We start from the raw sequence: 21,781 nt of genomic DNA on the forward strand, positions 1-21,781 counted from the left end.
TTTCCCTCGACCAGATCCGGCAGTTCAGTTCGCTAAAGAAAATCGGTAATAATCCAACTAGAGCACGCAACTATCGGAAAACACATGGTGTATATCCGGGTACAAAGAATATAAATTTTTTCTCAAGTGGCTGGCTCTAAAAACAGAAATTAAACATTTTTACAAACATGTCAGCATAAACAGCCTGCAGCTATGCATATCTGAGTCTCTATGGAAAGATGATATGCATGCTCCATGTGGTGTAAAGAATGGTACAGGCTCCTATAGACCCCATAGTACATCAATACTGGTCTCAAAACTATTAACTACGAATTTGCCATAGACGGGGCGGGCAAAAGAAAGAAAAATCTTGCAGAAAGATATCAATTAGTGCCTTGATGGTTCCCAATTTCCAATCCATCCTTCTTTCAAAACAATCCCGAGTTTCCTTTTGCGAAGCCAAATTTCCATTAAAATTAATGGGATTGTGCTTCAAGAAGGATGTTAGTAGCTGCATTGACATCATTTCTAGCATGGACGAGCGCTTGCCTGGCAGAGTTCCTGTCAAAGCCCATTGAAACCAGAGTGGCAATGGCGTCTTCTGGTGGCTCTATAGTGGCCGCCCCCATGCTGGAAGGATAGTTGCCCTGAAACCAAGCAAGAGATTATCTAGTAGGATATCAAAAAAAATTGAAGCTGATAAAAACTAAATTTATTCTGATTTACATATAGCAAGAGAAACAGGGATTTCTCTTTTACTTTGTTCCAGTGAGTGGTGCCGAGCATGCCCATGTGAACTCATGCATGTGTGAACCACAAAGGAAAAAAGCCTATGCAAATGAAACCCAAAACATTCAGGAAAACTACTTAACCTCCACTTGGCGACCAGCATAGGATGGTGCATTTCCTAGAATATTCCTGGATGGTGCTGCAGTTGAGGAGCTCCCTGTTGCTGGTGAAGAAAGCCGCGAGAAGAATGAGCTGATGAATTCAGGAAACTGCAAAATGGAAGTATACATTCATTTTTTCAAACTAACATGAAACAAAGATTTAGAAATGGGAACAAAGTTGAAACAAAACAACATTACAAAGAGTTGGAACATATGTTCACACTTCACAATGAATAAGAACAAAGTCCAGTCAGTGAAAAGAACAATAATGTCGAAGTACAGCAGCATATCAGCTGTTATGAACTCAAATCTGAAAGCCCTTGTTGAACATCAAAGAATACTTTATTTCTGGTTTTAAATTGATACCGCTTTGTAAAATTATAATAGCTCAAACAGCTAATATGTATGAAGATACATGGCCAAATTACAAAGCAGTGCAGAGGAAACCTGTTAATCATATACTACAGATGAAACACACAAACAAAGATTATATTCCAGATGTACAAACATACAAACATACAAACATCACATCAACTATCTGTTAGTTTAATGGCATTTTGGGATGCCTCTCAAGTGATCCCAGTGTAAGAGGATAGAATTCTGCACAGGGAAAAAAACAAATAAGGCAAGATGTGATGCAATTTTACTCATGTTGTATCTAATTTATTTTTTCCCACAGATCAGGATAGATGTTCTTATGTTTACCAAAGGCAAAACAACCCTAATCACCCCAAAGAAAATGCAACAGCAAAAAGTCACCCCATGCACACAATGAATAGTGCTAAAATAGTAACATCATCAATCGTATGAATCAAGAGCTTTTACTGGCAGTTATACTAAAGAAATGCTGAAATCCATGTTTTATGGTTAAAATTCATGGCATGAGTCACTGACTTGGGACATCCAAAGGCAGATAGATCAATATTAGGATATACATACACATTACACAATATTAGGCTTAAAAAAAAGGTAATGTAGAAATGATAGAAAAAAGGACTAACCCCATTTCAGAATCTACTTGAACTGAAGCTTGGTAAACTTATGTAAAGGTAAAGGTAAACAAGATGTAGAATAGAATCTCACGTTTCTAGCACAGCAGTGACTCATTTACACTTATGATTTATTTTACATACAATGTATAAACTCCATCCTACAGTGTAAGAACTCAAGAGTTACCCAGGCAGCTGTCAGGGTAGCAATCATAAAATGTTTTAGTAAAAAAATGTATTATTTAGCTATCATATATACTTGTTGACCAATAAATGCAAGAAGGGGGGAGAGAGAGAGAGAAACGATGTTGACAAATTTTAACATACATAAAATGGATCAGAACGTTACCTTCATCTTGCGGATGTGAAAGAAATTTAGGCGATATAAGGAACCAGCAAGGATGCCACATATCCCTGGCAAGATAGATCTTTTCCAGGATGACAAAAGAAGCTACAGGATGGAAACCAAAATTAGAAATCAGGCCTAGTGAAGATAAGAAAGAGGCAGAGGTGTCGAGGAAAGGAAAAATTAAAAATTTTCAGCACTGGGTTTCACTTGCATGTCATAAACAGAGAAAATAGATGGTGACCTCCTAAAAGCTCCATTACCTGAAGACCGGCTAAATATATGAAAGATTTATCAGTGAATTGGATGCCAAATACACGGTACCGTGTTGAAATTGGAATGTCGAAGTAGAAGGGTACAAACGAAGAGAATATAAGACCATAAGGTCCAGATGTGAGCAAGTTTAAGGTGGGTTCTGCAAAGAATAATTAAAACAAATTTAGTTTAACAATCAAATTTAAGAGAAAAAAAAAGAATAAATAAATGTTCCCAGAAGATAACTATGTAGCATCACAAACATTGTCCCGACTAAAATTTTGTCAAGAAATAATTAAAACCATAAACAAAGACACAAGCTACACGACAAAATATATGAACCAAACACAAAAATTACATGTGAGAAAACATATGGAAGGAGAGAATCTGGAGATCATTTTAAAGTGAGGAATAGTATTGTAGTCTTTTAATGTGGGTTAGAATGTTTATATAGATGGAGGCCCAATGCCCTCGGTTGATTTTATAGATTCATAAATTGGTTGGGTTCTTGCTGAGGGAGGAAGTTATTTATTGTTCTCTTTTTTGGTTGTCTTTTGGCATCCTTTAAATACATACTGTGTACTTCAATCTGCTGCTTTGTTAGGAGTTTTTTATAATATTATCTTGCTTACCAATAAAAAAAAATTACATGTCATATAAAAAAAAATGGACAATCATTTCATGGATTAGAAGTCATTCATCTCTTAATTGGGACGAGATAGGTGAGGGAGTTTTTGGAATCCATGTTTCTCTTGGCACTTAAATGATTGAGAGTTAGGCATTGTTGAGACTTTTCTCTCAAGATTGCAAGACAAGTTGATGAGAAGAGAAGATATGATGTAGGGCGGACAGAAGTCCATTATCCCATCTCACAAAGTTGATTGAGACTGCTTCTGACACGCTGCCAGGGTTAATTGAGTTGAGACGATGGGCAGTTCATTTGTGGTCTCTGAAAAGGGGGTTGAAGCTATCAGCCCTTGGGGGTGCTTTTGGCCATGCAAGTAAGGGGCTCACGGAGTTTTAAGGGGTTTGTCTTGCATTTGGAGAGGTGGAACCCAGAAGTAGGTGTTTTCAAAAGGGTGTAGCACCTAAGGAAGTGTGGTGAGAGTACTAGGTCTTTTGCTGCATCTTTGGAGTCGAGAGGTGTTCAAGAAGATTTAGGACTCTTGTGGAGGCTTCATGGCCATGGATGAGCACACCGCTGTCCCTGTCTCATTTGCAGTGGGGGCTAGGATTCTGGTGAAATCGGGGGAGCAAGCTTTGCCTGGCTTGCTTCAGGTGGTAGCGGGTTCTTCTAGCTTCTCTGTTCAGCTATGGTGAGAATTTCCACCCAGATTTTCAGTTGTGGTTCCAAAGTCTAGCGGTAGTGGTCGCGGTTGCTTGGATCAGGAGGTCAGGGATGATGCCATGGGAGTCTCATGCACCGCTGAGGGTATGAGGTTGGGGCTGCCTGTGGTGCAGGATGCAGGGGTTAGTGTGTCATTTGCTAGTGGTAAGAGGAGTGGAATGGGTGTGGGAGTAGCTTTTGGCCATGAAAAAGCTACTGTTGTGGTGTCAGAGAAGGGGGGGCGGTGATAGTGGGGCTGTTGCAGGTGAAAGGAATGATGGGGGGGACTGGACAGTGGAGGTTTCAAGAAAGGAAGTCCAAGGGGAGAAGGCTAATGGGCTTCCTTACATGGACCACGATTTTCGCATAGTTAAAGGAATTTTAAAGGCCCTTGGGCCCAGAACTTTAGAGGCCCAACGAGCAGCTGGTCATTCTTCAAGGGTTGTCTCAGCTGCAGCCCAAACTCAGTGGCCCTCATTGAGGGGGGGCCAAGTGGGGATTGGGCTCCATGCGAGGTTGTTACTGGCAGAGAATCTCAGGGCCTTGACTCTTCAATTGGAGCCCGTATTTCTTTGGGTCGTGGCAGTGTGGAAACCCAATGCAGAGGAGGCCAGGTGGGATAATTTTTTAGAAAGTGAGCCACTGGAGGTGGGCCAGGTAAGTTTGGGCCAAGAGGCTTTGCCTTAGGAGGGCTCTTTAAAGGGAGAGAGGACTTTTTTGGCTCCTAGTGTTGTAGATGATAGCCCTGTTGATGGCGCTAGGGTTCTGATGCCTTCGTCTCCTGCTAACTGACGAGGTTCTCGTAAAGGAAGCAACAAGATTCTTAGTTGGTAAGTCTTCAATTCCAGATGGTCCAAAGGGGGGATGATCTTTTTCCTTAGCGTTCTCTTTGTCCATTAACAAGGGGTGTTCTATGAGGAGGACGTGGTTGAGGAAGCCCCAAAGAATCAGCCCAAGGTTGACAAGCTTGCGATCCTAGAGGTGAGTGGTGAGGAAGGGGCCTTAGGTTTTGAAAGTCCTAGCAGGGGCCATCAGAAGTAGAGAGCCTCATCTCTTATAAAAAACTCATCTCGTTTAGCAAGTTTTCTAGGTTTGTCAGTTGATGGGAATGAAAAGGAAATCGTGTCCCTTCTAAGGAAATTGGAATCCAGAAAGCAGCATAGAGCTTCAATTGCAAAGAGGAGGCCCCCTTCCACGCCTCATTTGATTAGGGAGCTTTGAAATTTGGAATGCTAGGTTAATTACTGTAGTTCAAACAAAAAAGAGAAAAACCATAGCAACGAGAGGGAGTTGGTTTGTAAGCGACTGTCGAGGTTGTGTTTTTAGGGTTGTGGTAGGTTGTAGTAGCTTTCTTGGTGTTAGTTTGGCTGACAAGGATAAGTGGTGGTGGCAGTGGTGGGGTGTTTCAAGTTGTTTTCACCTAATTGTTGGTTAAGTCTAGGTTCTTGTTTTTCTAGGCTTTTGGCTAATGTCTTGTGTTTTGGGGGTTGGTTTGCTGTCTCTCTTTCCTTTCGCTTGTTTTTAGTTGCTATTTTTATACTTTGTGTGTGGTTTGGGCGCCTTTCTCAAGCGCTTTTAATATATTTGCTTTGTTTACCTATCAAAAAATAAAAATAAAATTATCCCATGTTAACTGACTACCAACACTTTTTAGGCCTCATGTGGGACTACCTCTACCCTCATTAGCTTATGCTTTTTCAAGTGTATGTGATCCCACATCATTTGGTATCAAAGCAAGGTCTGACCTACCTCACTTTGCGCTCACTAACTTGGGCGCCAACAATTGAGTGGGGGTGTCGGATGTAGGACAGACGAAAGTCCTATATCCTCACCAACATTGTTTGGGCCTTATATGCAGGGCTACCTCCACCCCCCATTAACTTAGGATTTTGGGAGTGCATATGGTCCCTTATCAAGATATTGATAAGATGATTAGGAAAGAGTAGAAGAATGGAGTTTTTTTAGTTAAACCCCTTTACTATGCCCTGGAAACCAGTGAGGTCAATCCCCTTTCTGTCGAGCATCGTTTGGAAATCATGGGTTCTCACTTAAGCGAACTTTTTTTGCTTAGGAAGCCAATTAGGAAAAGTATTGACATTAGATTGACTCTAAAAACAAGAGTGGCCACTGGTGACCAAATGTCTAAAATCAAAGGGAAATCAATTGATCACATTTTTCTTCATTGCACCAAATCAAGGGTTTGTTGTCCTCCCTGTTTGGCATGGTTTGGGTGCTCCCTCCACAATTAGAGACTTTTTTTATAAGCAAATAGAGAATCTATTGAAAGAGTGCCAATGAAAGGGGGACATACCCTATGCATACAAGAAGTGTACACAGAAAACAAAATAAGGAATACCAATAGGTATCTACAAAAAAACAACTTCAAAACCAAACTATCCACAACCAAGGCAATCTATGAAGACAAACAAAGAGAAATTTCCCATGTCTAACAAAGCTTTAGACCAATCAAAGAGAGGATTGATTAAACTCTCCTTTAACCTCTCATTTGCAAGTTCTTCTCTAATAAAGATTCTACAATTCTATTCCTTTCAAATGCACCAAAACAAGCAAAGGGGCGCCATCTCCCAAACACGACAACTCTTCTTATCCAATCCTTAGAATTTTCACTCAAGGAGCGGATTCTTCCTTGTAACTAGAAATATCCAATTCTGACCAAAAAATGATGAAGGGAACATCCATAACACCTTTGTCCTTGCACAATGAATCAAAATGCGATCAACAAACTTTTCACTCTTTTTGCAAAGATTACATCTATCACCCGTCATCCAACCCCTCTTCATTAATAAGTCTAGAGTTGAAATTTTCCCTCACGCTACATTTCAAGTGGAAAAACAAGATCCCATCAAAGCTCAAAAACCCTAGCTAGGAAGTCCACTCTTGATTTAGCACACAAAGAACTATAGAACTACTTTACACTGAAAACTCCCTTGCTTTCCTCTTCTAAACAAAGAAATCATCTTCTTCATCTTACACTTTCATTGTATAAAAGAAGCTCAAGAAATTGGGTCAACCCTCTAGTTCCCAATCTTGGAAGTTTCTAAAATGCACTAGCCACTAGCCTCCACCACCTATCGCTTCCCACATGTCAACAACAGTAGCATTCTCTTGAGAATGATAGACCGAACAACCAAAGAAAAGCTTCTTTCAGATAGATCCCCCACCCACCTAGCCCACCAAAATTTTGTATGTCTACCATTTTTAACTTGAAAAGCTATCTTGTGACTAAAATCCTCCCACCTTTTTCTTTTGTCCTTCCAAAGACTCATACTAAAAGTCTCCCTCACCTCATAATTGTTCTAACCCTCAACTATTTCCCTAAACTTTCCTTGGATGATCTTCCTCTAGAAGCATTCTTGTTTAAGAGCAAACCTCCACAACCATTTGCCAAGTAAGGCCTGATTAAGAATCTCTAATCTTCTAATGCTCAACTCTCCAAACTTCTTGTCTTTGCAAACCTTAGACCAACTCATTAAATGCATCTTATTGGCTTCCCAAATATTTCCTCAAAAAATCTTTCTGAATCCTTTCTAATCTGATCATCACTTTCTTGGGCATGACAAAAAGGGACAAAATAAATTGGTAGCTATAAGAGAGTACTCCTTAAAAGAACTAATCTTCTTCTTTTTGACTACTACATCTTCTAAGAAGCCAATCTTCTATTAAACCTTTCCTTTACAGAGTCCCATACAACATAAGAGTTATAGGGCACTCCCAAAGGCAAACCAAGATAAGAATGGGAAGCCACTCAACCTTACACACAAACAAACATGTCGATCTACCCACATCCTCCACTTCCCCCACTATAATGAGTTCACTTTTTTGCAGGTTTATCTTCAAGCTTGACACAACCTCAAAGCTTATAACTATCTACCTCCAATATCTTAGTTGATTCAAATTGATCTCACCAAAAAAACAAAAAACAAAAAACAAAAAGAACAAAAAAAGTATCATTCACAAACAAGAGATGGGATACTTGGAAACCTTCTAACCTCCCTACTCAATCCTCGAAATCATACAACTTAGAGCTTCCTTGGCAATCACAAAAAGAGTAGATGATTGGGGAGGATCACCCTGCCTCAAGCCTTTAGATGTCTGAAAGAACTCTAAAGGGGAACCATTGACTAAGATTAACATCCTTATGTTAGAAATGCAAAAAAAAATAAAAATCCACTTTTTCCTTTTTTCTACCAAACCCCATCTTTTCCATCACAAATAGGAGAAAGTTCCAATCAACATGGTTGGAAGAGATTTGACACTGTTTGGGAGGAATTGGGGACCATTAGGGGGCTTTGGAAGAACCCATGGTGTATTGGAGGGGATTTCAATGTTCTCAGATTCCCAAAAAAAAAAAAGAAATTGCGGTAGAATTTTGTTCAACATGAGAAGCTTTTCAAATTTCATTGAAGAGTTTTTCGTAGGTTGATCTACCCTTATCAGGTGGCTCTTTCACTTGGTGCGAGGGGGCTAAATAGACAATCAATGTCGAGAATTGACCGTTTTTCTAATACAACACAAACCCTTTTACCAAGGCCTGTATCAGATCATTCTCCTATTCTATTGGAGGGAGGTGAGGTGAGAAGAAGTAAAACCCCATTCAAATTAAAAAACATGTGGCTTAAGGTGGATGGGTTCAAAGACTTGGTGAAGAGATGGTAGGAAGGCTATCGGTTCAATGGGGTCTTCTAGCTTTATTTTGGCTTCCAAGCTAAAGGCTTTGAAGGAAGACATCAAAGTTTAGAATAAAGGAGTGTTTGGCAATGTTGTGACTCGTAAGGCCTGTGCTTTGGACCAGATCAAGTTCTAAGATGCCAAGGAGAGGGAAAGTCATCTTACTACGGATGATATGGATGCTAGAAGACTAGTAGTTGAAGAATTCAATTATTGGGCTGTTCTTGAAGAAACCTCTTGGAGGCAAAAGTCCTGAGAGATTTGGTTGAAGAAAAGAGACAAAAACACAAGTTTTTTCACAAAATAGTCAATGAAAGGAGCAGTAGGAATTTCATTGGAAGAATCAGGATAAATGGTGAGTGGGTAACTAAGGAACCGGAAATTGCAACAAAGATTGTTCATTATTTTAAGTTGCTTACTTGCTTCTATCAAAACCTGTTGGGGAGTGGAGACCTAGTATAAATGGTCTACTTCTCAAATCGTTGAGCATTGAGAACTCTGTCAAGTTGGAAGAGGGTTTCACAAAGAATGAGGTCTTTGAGACTCTTATGGACTTGAACAAGGATAAAGCCCCGGGACTTGATGGTTTCTCCTTGGTTTTCTAGCAAGATTGTTGGGAGTTGGTGAAAGAGGAGATAATGAGCTTTTTCAAAGAATTTTAGAAAGGGAAACTTTTGTGAAAAGTTTAAACTCCACCTTTCTGGTGTTAATTCCGAAAAGGGGTGGAGTTGAAGATTTGAAGGATTTTAAGCCCATAAGTCTTGTTGGTAGTTTGTATAAAATTTTAGCCAAAGTCCTAGCTAATAGGTTGAAGAAGATTATGGGAGACCTGGTGTCGGATTCGTAGAATGCATTTGTTGAAGGGGCGACAAATTTTAGATGTTGTCCTTATTGCTAATGAAGCCATTGATTCAAGATTGAGGAGCCGTATAGGGGGGATTGTGTGCAAATTGGACATAGAAAAAGTTTATGACCATGTAAATTGGAGCTTTCTTTTGAAGGTGATGGGAAAAATGGGCTTCGATCAGAAATGGATTGAATGGATTCGGGTTTGCATTTCCACAGCCAATTTTTCAGTTTTGGTTAATGGGGTTCCTCAATGTTTTTTTCAGAGTACAAGGGGATTGCAATAGGGGGACCCTATCCCCTTACCTCTTTGTGTTGATTATGGAGGCTTTAAGTTCTCTTTTGAGAAGGGCAATGGAGGATGGCTTCATCTTAAGCTTTAGGGTTGGAGGGGGAGGTAGAGAAGGAGTTTTATCTTCTAACCTCCTATTCGTAGATGACACTCTTTTGTTCTTTAATCCTTGTCTAGACCAGCTCACTTATTTAGCATGGGTTTTGCTTTGGTTTAAGGCTTCTTCAGGTCTAAAGATTATCTTGAGCAAGTGTGAGCTTATTCCAATAGGAGATGTCCCTAATGTTGAGGAACTAGCTTCGGTAATGGGTTGTGGTATAGGAAAACTACTAGCTACATATTTGGGCCTACCCCTTTGTACTTCCTTTAAGGCTAAGGATGTTTGGGATTTGGTGGAGGAAAGGTTCTTCAAAAGATTTGCTCTTTGGAAAAGGCAATATCTATCAAAAGGAGGAAGAATCACGTTATTTTTTTTATAGATAAACACAAAAAAAAATATATATTAAGAAAAAATGGTGCTTAAGAGGCGACCCAAAGCATACAGGGAGTATACAAGAGTCGCCAAAAGGCAAGAACAAAAAGAAGCAAAAACTCACCAACCCTCATCAAGAATCACGTTATTGAATAGTACTTTGTGCAGCCTCCCAATTTACTCCGTGTCCCTTTTCATTATTCCTAAGTCGGTGGCTAAGAGATTAGAGAAAATCCAAAGGGATTTCCTTTGGGGAGGAGGTTCTATGGATAAAAAAACTCATCTTGTGAATTAGTCGACAATTCACAAAGATAAAAAAGGAGGAAGTCTTGGTATTAAGGATTTATCTACTATCAACAAAGCTCTCTTGGGTAAATTGTGTTGGAGATTTACCTCGGAAAGGGATATGTTGTGGAGAAAACTAATATACGGAAAATTTGGCGGAGAACCGAGAGGTTGGTGCTCTCAAGAAAGGAGAGAAGACCATGGAGTTGGCTTGTGGAAGTCAATTAGAAAAGTATGTGGAACTTTTAAAGCCAAAAAGGGATTGAGGTGGGCAATGGAAAAAGAATCGAATTTTGGGATGACGTGTGGCGTGATGATATGCCTTTGAAGAACTCTTCTCAACTTTCATGATTGGGAATTGGATGTTGTAAATAATTTTTTTCTAAAACTTAGTAAGTTTGGTAGATTTAGAGAAGAGGAGGATAAAATGGTTTGGAAAGCTAGCAAGAATGAGGTGTTCTCTGTGAGGTCTTTCTACAATGCATTGGAAGATAACGGTGAAGTGACTTTCCCTTCAAAGATAATTTAGGATTCTTGGGCTCCTACCAAAGTGAGTTTTTTTTCTTGGGAAGTGACTTGGGACCGGATACTATCTATAGACCAGCTCAAGAAGAGAGGATGGGTTTTGGCAGGTTTTCGTTGTACGTGTAAAGATGCGGATGAATCGGTTGAACATCTTCTCATCCATTGTGGGTAGCTAGAGAGTTATGACACCTTCTCTTCTTCTTCTTTGGCATTTCGTGGGTTCTTCCTTTTTCTGTTAAGGATTTGTTGGAGGGATAGCACAGTAGCTTTGTGGGTAGGAAAAAAAAGGTTGGTTTGGAGAACAACCCCTCTTTGCCTTTTATGGATAATTTGGAAGGAGCAAAATCAAAGAACTTTTGAAGGGGAACAACACACCATCCAAGCCCTCAAGAGTTCCCTCATAACTAACCTGTATATATGGTCTCAAGGGTTCATTCTAGGAGATGGGCAGGAAAGCCTAACCTCTTTATTAGATTTTATAGAATGGTCAGGCTCTTCTTTTTAAAGTGGGTTTGTAGCTACTATAGCTGGTTTTTGGTTTCTCACTTGTATACTTCCGGTATACTGTATTTGTCACTTTAATCTGGCATCCTTTTTATATTTATTAATATACATACACTTATTTACCTATCCAAAAAAAAAAAGACTGATTACAAATTTTTCAAATCCCTATTTAAGGGAAGAAAAAAGAAAGCTCATTAAATGGAAAATGTGAAAGAGCAAGCAGAAAACAGAAGATAGTAACACAAAGATCCAAATGGCAATAGAAACAGAAAAAAAGAAAAGAAAAGAAAAAAAAAAAAAAAAAGAGGAAAAAGAAAAACAGAAGATACTAAACAGTGTAAACTTAGAGATTAATGTGTCACATAAAACCCTGATAAAAAAAAATGGTGTCGCATAAGACTAAATGCATACCTTTAAAGAGTGATAGAGCAAGGATCTCGAACAGTAATGAAACTATAATAGAGAACATGATAAAAACCTGTTGGCAAAGAAAAATTATGAGGGGACGACTTAAAACTGTGTAACAATGTTTAAAAAAATAATTGATTTCTCTTTTTTCCACCCTTCTTTTTTGACAATTTGATCAGTAGCAAGATCAACAAATACAAAACAAGTCATGAATAAAGGCTTTCATTTTTTCCAATTGAATTATCTTTATTTAAGGGAGAAAGGCTTTCTTAGTCTTCTTCTTCTTCTTTTCCTTTTCCAAACTTCTTTTTTCGTTTTCCCCCCTTTTGGAGATTAAGAGGTTGAGGAAATAGGATAATGCCATGGGCCCTAGGAGCTCATCATTAGTTGTATTCTAATATATTCATCTCAGCAACTACTGAGCCTCAATGGGAACAAAAGAAAAATGGATAGGTTGGATAGGTGGCTCTAATAGCACATGAAACAGAGAAGGTATCTAAAAGAAGGTGCCAAGGTTTTCGATTTTACATGATATAGCCAAAAGCAGACTTCACCAACATCTCACCAGGTTCATTGAAGTAAAATCTTGTTATAGCATACCAATGATTGGATAGAACCTTAGGGTGATAGCAACAGGAAATTTGAGCTAAGTTAGCTAACTGGGATGGTGTGAGGTGGTGGAAGCGAGGTTATGCTGACAGTTGATATTATGGTGAGGAAAAAAAGGTAGTGATGCTGACATTGATATTGTGGTGGAGGCAGCAGTGGCAGTGGTATAATGCATATAGTCATGGTGTCTATGGTAGTAGTGATGCCAATGGTGGTGGTGAAATTACATGGTAGTGAATGTGGCAATGGTGGTGATGGTTGTAGGGATGTCTGTGGTTATGTGGGATCCCCCTTAAGTCTTGATGCAGTTTTGTTTCATATACTTAAATAGCTCCTTTGTTGTTATTTCCTCTTCCCACTATTTCATTTTCCTTTTTCAAGAGCTTAAAAAACAACATCATACTTTCTAGCTGCAATTTCTTAATTTCTTGAGAATAGAGGAGATAGTTTTATGTGCAACATGCAGATGCCAAATAAATGAGCCTAGTTAAGACATTGATTTTTTTTCCCCTTTTCATAATTCATTAGAAATTGCATCAGAATGACAATAACATAGTCTTATAACAATTATATCATCATCTGTATTTGATCAGGTGCACAAAATATCAAGATGACTTTCCTACCAAAAACAAATAAATAGAAATACCACATGAATATGCTCAGTGGTTTGAATCTGATAACTTACTGAGTACTTATTCGAACCTATCTGTCTCTCAAAAACCCTGAAGTAGTATAGCAAATACAGTCCAAACATCAGTTCTGGTGTAGATGAGAAGGCAAAAACTGAGACAATTAGCTTCCAAAGCTGAAGCTTTTTGAAAACATCCTGTTATGCAGAAGAAAACATTTACATGAGGCATCATAATTATAATTTCCAAGTGATCTGCATTTTTCAAAGAAAATCCAAATATTTGACCCCTAATATATTAATATATTACCATTCTATCAAAAAATAATATACCACCCCACTTTACAAGGGCAACTAAATGGATGGATGCATTCTACGAGTGGGAACCACAGTAATAAAGCGAAGAAAAAAGTGAATGTGGATCCTTTTGGGTGCTAAAAGTCACTTACCAAATAAACTCAAATCCAGAGATCTAGGGAAGTTAAGAACAGTTCACCAAATCAAAATAATTTTTTACTTCTTACTTTTTGGGGGGTTTGGCTAAAAGCAATACCCAATTGAACTCAAAGAGATGACTAGGAAAACCTTTTTTATTGTGTAGATGAGAGACAAAGAGACCAAAAGGTTTCCCCCTTCCAAAAGTGGTGTAAATTAGCAGGGCTTGTCCCCTTTTGTTTGGTGCTCTTAACATATTCTCTGTTTGTCTATCTAAAATAAATAAATAAAAGGGGTTATTGTTGGAAAAATCTTCTCGTTTTGAAGGTCCATTTATTTCATGGAAGTTTTCTAAGGAATACTTGGAATTTTTTATTTTTTTTGATAGGTAAATAAGTTTAATATATTAAAGGCGCTTACAAAAAGGCACAACAAAGTACACACGGAGTATACAAATCTGGCCCAAAGGCAAGCAAGAAAAGAGAAGAGAAAGATAATTATTGTGGGAATACTGAGAAATATTATCACATCTCTTTATTTATTGTGGGAAATATAATTAGCATCTTGCATTGACGTCTTATCTTTTCCTTAAAGAACTATTTTCTGTTGAAACAAGTTGCATCTTAGGAAAGAAGTATAAATCATTAGCAAAAGGACATCAAACGCCCCTGTACAAAGTTCTACACATCTTTATCTAGTACCTAAACCAAATAGTCATTTTTCAAATAATCTATATACATATATATACACATACAAACGTTTACAAGTGTAATAATGTCCTACAGACACATGTAAACGCACATGTAGCAAAACTACATTCATAAAGATTTTATTTTATTTTATTTTTTTTTATAAGTAACATTCATAAAGATTTATGGTTTAAATGAGAGATTTCTCCATTTTGAGGACCTTCAACTGATTGTAGTAGAAGGTCCCCTTCACCCTTCCACTCAGCAGTTTGTCGAAGGCTATGGGTTTTAGTAGTTGAATTGGCCCCTCTTATCAGGGATTTGAGAAAGACAAGAAGGCTTCACACTGCTACTGAAAAGTGGCGGATTCCAAAAAAAGGTGTAGATCAAGAGGAGAGGGACTGAATCATGAAATAAGGAAATCATAGTTAGTGATTCAGTCCCCCTCCTCTTAATCTACACCTTTTCTTAGAATCCACCACTTTCTAGTAGCGATTTACAGGTTAAAGATCAATCCACATAAAAGCGAATTGATTCCAATAGGGGAGGTTCCTAATTTTGAGGATTTGGCAAGGGTGTTGGGTTGTAAAGTGGGTTCTCTCTCCTGTTATTTGGGCCTCCCTTTAGGAGCCACTTTTAAATCCCCTTGTGTTTGGGATGTAGTGGAGAAGAAATTTTAGAAGCGACTCACTTTGTGGAAGAAGTAATACTTATCAAAAGAAGAGAGATTGACTTTGTAAAGAACACTCTTTCTAGCCTCCCAATCTACTTTATGTCCTTGTTCATCATTCCTCGCAAAGTGTGCTTAAGATTCGAGAAGATCCAAAGAGACTTTCTTTGGGGGAAGGAGAGCTCCAGAGTAGGCCTCATTTGGTGAATTGGTCTATTGCTTGCATGGAGAAAAAGGACAGGGGCTTGGGCATAAAAAATCTTTCCATGTTGAATAAGGACTTTCTCGGAAAATGGTGTTAGAGATTTGCTTTTGAGAATGAGCCTTTTTGGAAATAGGTGATTATAGGGAAATATGGAGAGGGGAAGGGAGGTTGGTGTACTGGTGCTTCAAGAAAAGGTTATGGGGTGGGTCTTTGGAAGACCATCAAGAATGGATGGATGGAGTTTAGAAAAAGGGTGGCTTTTAAGGTGGGGAATGGGAGATGAGTGCAATTCTAGAAGGATAGGTGGTATGGAGAGAATTCCTTGAAAAGAGGTTTTTCCAAGCTTGTACTTTTTTTTTGATAGAATTTTTCCAAGCTTGTACTTGTTAGCCTCTTCTAGAGAAGTTTGGTTAGCTTAATTATGGGATTGGATAGGGGAAGTGGGTCACTGGAACCCTATTTTCACAAGACACAACAATGATTAAATGGACAAGTTCTTAGAAGGGATTTCATGAATTAGAGAATCTCAAAGAAAGGCCTCTTCACTGTGAAGTCCTTTTACTCCTCCCTAACGCCTTGCAATGCTAGAGAGTTCCCTTTAGGCATTGTTTGGAACCCTTGGGTACTGAAGAAGGTTAGCTTTTTTTCTTGGGAAGCTTTCTGGGGGAGGATTCTAACTATGGATCAACTAAAGAGGAGGGGTTGGACTTTACCAAGTAGGTGCTTTCTATGTAAAGCTGAGAGGAGTTAGCAAACCATTTGCTTCTTCATGATCCCACAACCATGATTTGGAAACTCATTTTTGTTTTTTTTTTTTATGTTCAGTGGGTTATGTTATTTTCCATCAAGGATTCTTACTTAGCTGTCACAACTCTTTTGTTGGGAAGAAAAGGAAAAAATTGTGAAATGCAGTCCCTTTATGCTTATTCTGGACCTTATGGAAAGAGAGAAATAGAAAAGTCTTTTAAGACATCGAACAAGCAGACCAAGCTATTTTACGGTCCTTTTTGTACATGTTTTTGGAATGGGTCAAGGTTCAAGTAGGCTCTAGCTCGTGGTCTTTACTTGATTTCATTAATTGGTTAGGGTGCAAGTAAGGTGGTGGTTTTTATGTTTTCTCTTCTCTTTTTTGGCTTTTTAGCCTTGTATACATCATGTATACTTTCAGGTGTACTTCTTTAGGCATTCTTAATACAATTGCTCTTACTTATAAAAAAAATTCCAAAATTAAAATGTTAAGAGGAAAGGTGGGGAAAGCAATATTTCCAATGATCAAGAAATTATTCTCCTAGACAGGTCAAAGGTTCTAGGGTTAAGATCAAATTGTTGGTTAAGGTGTTGCTTGATAGTATCAAACTAACATGGTTGTGTGTTAGTGCTTTTAAGTCAAAATCACCTAGGCTAGGGAAAACAAGGAAAGGATAAACAAAAAATAAACTCCCTCCCCTTACTTGTAGCTCAATCAATCTACAAATTCTATCATAAACACTAAATGATCCTCTATGTATACTCTAGCCCAATCCAAAAAACTAGACATAAAATACAATTTGATTGTTTGGTCTAACTACTTGAAATCATTAAATGACCTTATTTTTTTCCTTCCATAGGGTCCAAAAAAAACACAAGGGAGTGCCCCTCCAAACTTTTTTCTGCTTCTTTCCTTTAAATGAGCCTTGCCAACTCAATAGGTTCCCTTTAATTGAAGAGTGTGTCAGTCAGACCACTCCAAAAGGAGAAAAGATCACCTACCATAACATTCTTGATTTAGAGCAATTAAGAATGAAATGACCCATTGATTCACCCTCCCATTTGCACAAAAAACATAATAAAATCCATCATCTCCTTTTGAGTTGGTCTAGTGTTCTGCCCCATGTTGTTTCCCATGCAAAGAAGCCTACTTTGTTGGAACCCAAGTACTCCACACTAGCCATGTAGGGAAAGGCTCCCTACCTCACTTGGTTAAGGAGGGATTAAGCAATCTAACCAAGAAATTGTCGCACTTGGTTTCCTTCCAACTCAACTTGTCTTCCTTTTCCCTTTTAATTGACAAAGTGTGCAATTTCCATAAGAATCCCTCCACATCATTGAGTCCCAATCATTAAATTGTCCTGAAAAGCAAGGGCCTCCACTAACCCCCTTCCTAGCCTGCTCCCATAGCTCTATTACCCATCCTTATAGAGAATAACATTTGGAAGGCTTCTTCTAAGGACAAGTCATCACACCATCAATCTTTCCAAAATTTAATCCTCATCCCACTCTCAACTATGAAGCATGACCTGCATTTGATAACCTTCCCTCCTTCCCCTTTTCTAATAACTTTCCACACCCTCACCCTTATAGCCTTCTCTCACGCCCCTCAAACACACTTCCCTATTATGATTTGTTTCCATAAGGACTCTCTTTCAATTGTGAATCTCCAATTCCACTTGGCAAGCAAAGCCTTATTTAAAGTTGAAAGATTATGAATGCCCAAGCCCCTCGTCCTTTTCTTCCCAAGCAAGCAATAGACCAATCAACCAAATGAGATCTTTTCTCTAGTGCACCACCACCCCATACGAAGTTTCTCTAGATCTTCTCAAGCCTTAAACTAACCCTTCTCGGAATGACAAACAATGAGATGAAATAAATTGGAAGACTTGATAACGTGTTTTTGATCAAGGTAAGTCTCCCTCCTTTAGAGGGATATTGTCTCTTACACACCACCGGTCTTCTCCAAATTCTCTCCTCCACCACATCCCATACCCTTAAAGGTTTATGAGGAGAACCCAAAGAAAGACCCAAGTAGGTAGTGGGTAACTTCCCCGTCCTCAACCCAGCATAGAAGCCAGTCCCTACATATTAGTTATTCCTTTAATATGAATAAACTCACTTTTCTCCAAATTAATTTTTAATCCAAAGATCAAACCACATAAGAACCTAACTCAAATATTTCAATCAATCTTAATTGGAATCACAAAGAAAAAGAGTGTCATCAACAAACAAATGATGCGACACTCCCATCCCTCCTTGCTCCTTCCATCCACCTTGAAACCTAAAATAAAACCCCCTTCCTTAGCTTTGCATAAAATCTAAGTGAGAATCTCCATCGCCAAAATAAATAAATAAAGAGATAGGGATCCCCTTACCTTAAGCCCATCAAGCTCTAAAAGAAACTAAATAGGGTCTCATTAACTAGAACAGAAAAGCTTTTCATAGTTATGCACCATTTTATCCATCTAATCCACTTTAGACTAAACTTTATCTTAGCTAAGACTGGAATTATGAAGTCCCAGTTGACATGATTGCACACCTTCTCAATGTCCATCTTGAAAATAACTTGCACGTTATTGACCTTTAACCTTGAATCAATGACTTTATTAGCAATAAGAATGCATCTAGAATCTATCCACTGTCCATAAAAGCATGCTAATAGGTTGAAACCACTTCTCCCACCACCTTTTTGAGCATATTTGCCAACATTTTAGCTAAATGCTTATATAATCCCCCCCGCCCCCCCTACTAAGCTGATGGGTCAAAATGGTATTTCTTGAACACTCAAGGCTCCTCACAGGATATTGTGAAGTTGAAAAAAGCATTACAAAGAAAGTTTATATGGTACTTGGAGGCTTATCTTTTTTAAGGTTCACTAGCTTGATCATCGCTCCAATAAAGTCATCAAATTAAAGACCACAAAAGGATGATATAATTTTGATGTCTACAGGAAAAAAAAAAAAAACCTACGTCTGATGACATGTTGAGAGCTATAAATTTATCAGTACCGAAGGAACAGAGATAAACCTCATTTCTATACGTGCAATTATTTTTCATCAAGAAAGAAAACCATATTCTGATCAAAAAGAAAGAAAACCATATTGAACCAGTGAATCCTAAGAACACCACGGGTGAAAACATGAAGATCAAGATAAATGATAGGCAATCTGGTTTTAATCTAAATTCAAACTATCACTAAAACAACAAAAACAAAAACGAAAAACAAAATCCACTTCTGATTAAATCTAAAGTTAACAAATTCATTAAAATCTACATGAAAAACAGTTCCCAATATAAATCATTGAGATAGCAGAAAAATAACCCCAAAATCGCCGCACCTGATATGACAATCCGAGCTTGTTAGGACGACCTTGGATCCCAAAGAAGATCGTGAATAGAGCACAAGCAATGACGAATGCTCTTGTAACGGATGCATTGTCTGTAACGGAAGAATCCGAAATGTTTCACCAAGAATTGCAGGGCGACGGAGTGAATCAAGAAAAGAACCAAAAGAAATTAGATTGACCATATAGTCGGTTCGATTGCCCAAAAAACCGCAAGAAAAAATAAAAAGAAAACTTTGAAACCTGATTTTTATGAGGTTAGGGCTGTCGATATAGAATATGCAAGATTCAAAGTTTTCTTTTCTTTTTCTTTTCCATTTCTCGATTTCCCAACAACCAAACGACACATTTCGATGTTCTTTTTTTCTTTCCCTTCCTTTTTTTCATGTGATTTGTGAGAATGAAAATTACTTACGGAAACCAGATGGACCGCCGTTCATTTTCCAACTTCAAAACCAAAACCCGATCCCCCCTTCTCCGTCTTCGTCTTCTTCTTCCTGGTGGGGTTTTTGTTCTGTCCCTTTTCTTTTTCCTATTTTCTTTTCTCAACTCTCTTTCTTCTTTCCGTCACTCACCCTACTCTGACGGCTTCGCTCAATCTCGATTTTCACTCCATTTTATTTTTCCACGTCACTCTCATTAGTTATTAACCCACCTAATGATTTTCGATGAATTTTAAAGTGGAAAAAATCATCTTTTGATTTATGTCAACGATTATTTTTTTTTATCATAAATAAAAAATGTATTAATTAACAATAAAATAAGAAGGAGAAGAAATCTTTCCCGTTAAATACAAACTTGATTAAATAAGAAATCTTTACATAAAGATTTGTAAAAAAAAAAATTAAAAAAAAAACACATTTTCAAAAGCTCAACTAGACTCTCACCATGTAAGCCCAATCCTAAGGTGTATATATCAGAGCTAAACTAGATTAAATAAAGAAATAAATCAAGTCTCATATCATCTTACCCGTCTTGCAAATATCCTAAAAAATCCTAACAATCATCTTTCTCCATACAATTCACATCAAAGTGAGAGAAATAATTTTTCAAAAAGGTTGTCTCATAGTGTTCCCAAAACACATAAAAGAAATAATCATCATATTGCAAATACTTCTTGGTTGAACCCGCACCATTCCAACATGTGTCATAATCCCCTAAATAATCAAACGATGATGAGTCATCTCTCCACTTCCCATTCCACTTAAATTATAAAAGCAAACTCTTTCTTCTCATCTTTTCTAAAACATGTATTTTTTTTTCAATGTTCTTTTAATTTCTTTAGAAAAAAAATTAATTTCATTTATGGAAGAGTTATTTGGTTAAGAGGATCTTAATGATACTCATATTTGTACAAAGAATTAATTTCACATACTTCCTATCATAATTTGATTAAATACACTTATACCTTCATTGTTTGAAATTTTATCAAATATCTCGCTTCTTTTCTTCTCATCAGGATTTGACTAAAAATATGTATTCTCATTGTTTTAAATTTTCATCAAATATATATATTTGAGCGAGTGAAAATAATAAACAAAAGTTATAGATAAGATATTTGATGAAATTTCAAACAATAACTATAGATGTATTTAGTCAAAATAAGAGAGATAAATAAAATTAACAGAAATAACCTTCCACATGAAAGATGATTTAAATAAGACTTAAACCCTTGAAAGGGGAGAGCAATAAAAGCTACTCTTTCTAACCTACCATTTGTACTTTTTCTTCTCCACCCAACCACCACCTTGTTTTGAAACCCTACATTTGTTATTTGCTCCATCTAAAGCACTTTTTGTCTCCTCATAATCACTAACATATTACTTTCTCTTGAAATCCTAACCCTAAACACAAATCCGCTGCAATTTGAGTAGTTTGAATTCCAAAGAACCAAATTTAAACTCCACTTTGGCAAGATTTATATTCTCCTTTATTGTTTTGTTTTATTTATTTATGTCTCTAAACTTTGTATTTCTCAAGTTTTTTTATTTTATTTTTTATTTCTACATGTTTTCTTTTTGGATCAATTGAGCGAGGATTCGTTTTTGGATTGAAGGAGATTATTTGTGTCAAATAATATTATCGAAAGATATTCTTAATCAGTGGGTACAGAAGAAAATTTATTATTTTTCTAGTTTGTACTTATTATTTTGCATAATGACCTTTTTTTTCATAATTTTTGAAAGTTGATATGACCATATTGTTATATTAAAATATCATCTTATAAGGTTTTCCTTTGTTTTCTATTATTTATTGCAAGAAAAATTATTGTGATATTTTATTGGATTATAGAATAATTAGATTGTTTGCCATACTTTAGGGTTTCTTTTTTTCTTTTCATTATTTTGGCTTTTTTATGAGCAAATATTTTGGTGTACATTCTATTAGGATTGAAATAGAGAAGAATATAGGATATACAATTTTAGTTTCTAGTAAATAATAAGTTAGTAAGCCTCTCTTTTATGTAACAAAATTTTAAGAGGTATATTAAATGTTATACACAAAATTTTAAGAGGTATATTAAATGTTATACACTTCCCTTAATTTCTCATTTGATTATCAATAAATTGCAGAAAAAGAAAGAAACATTTTGGTTTTGGTCATAAGTATACTAGAGTTATAACTTGGACAAGTTGGTCGAATT

General features: G+C 37.2%; 1 protein-coding gene across 1 annotated transcript; it reads right to left on the reverse strand.

Annotated features, from left to right (window-relative positions):
- Positions 1–71: 71 nt before the first annotated feature.
- LOC100261953 (rhomboid-like protein 20) lies at positions 72–19,773 on the reverse strand. Its single transcript, XM_002282470.5, has 8 exons — positions 19,553–19,773; positions 19,132–19,232; positions 13,102–13,242; positions 11,811–11,877; positions 2,468–2,619; positions 2,208–2,309; positions 852–977; positions 72–626 (listed from the first exon to the last, which is right to left on the reverse strand). The coding sequence occupies exons 1-8, from the start codon at positions 19,575–19,577 to the stop codon at positions 456–458; spliced, it is 885 nt and encodes a 294-aa protein (XP_002282506.1). The 5' UTR covers positions 19,578–19,773; the 3' UTR covers positions 72–455.
- Positions 19,774–21,781: the final 2,008 nt, after the last annotated feature.

Source organism: Vitis vinifera, chromosome 8, assembly GCF_030704535.1.
Source record: "Vitis vinifera cultivar Pinot Noir 40024 chromosome 8, ASM3070453v1".
Classification (NCBI taxonomy): Eukaryota; Viridiplantae; Streptophyta; class Magnoliopsida; order Vitales; family Vitaceae; genus Vitis; species Vitis vinifera.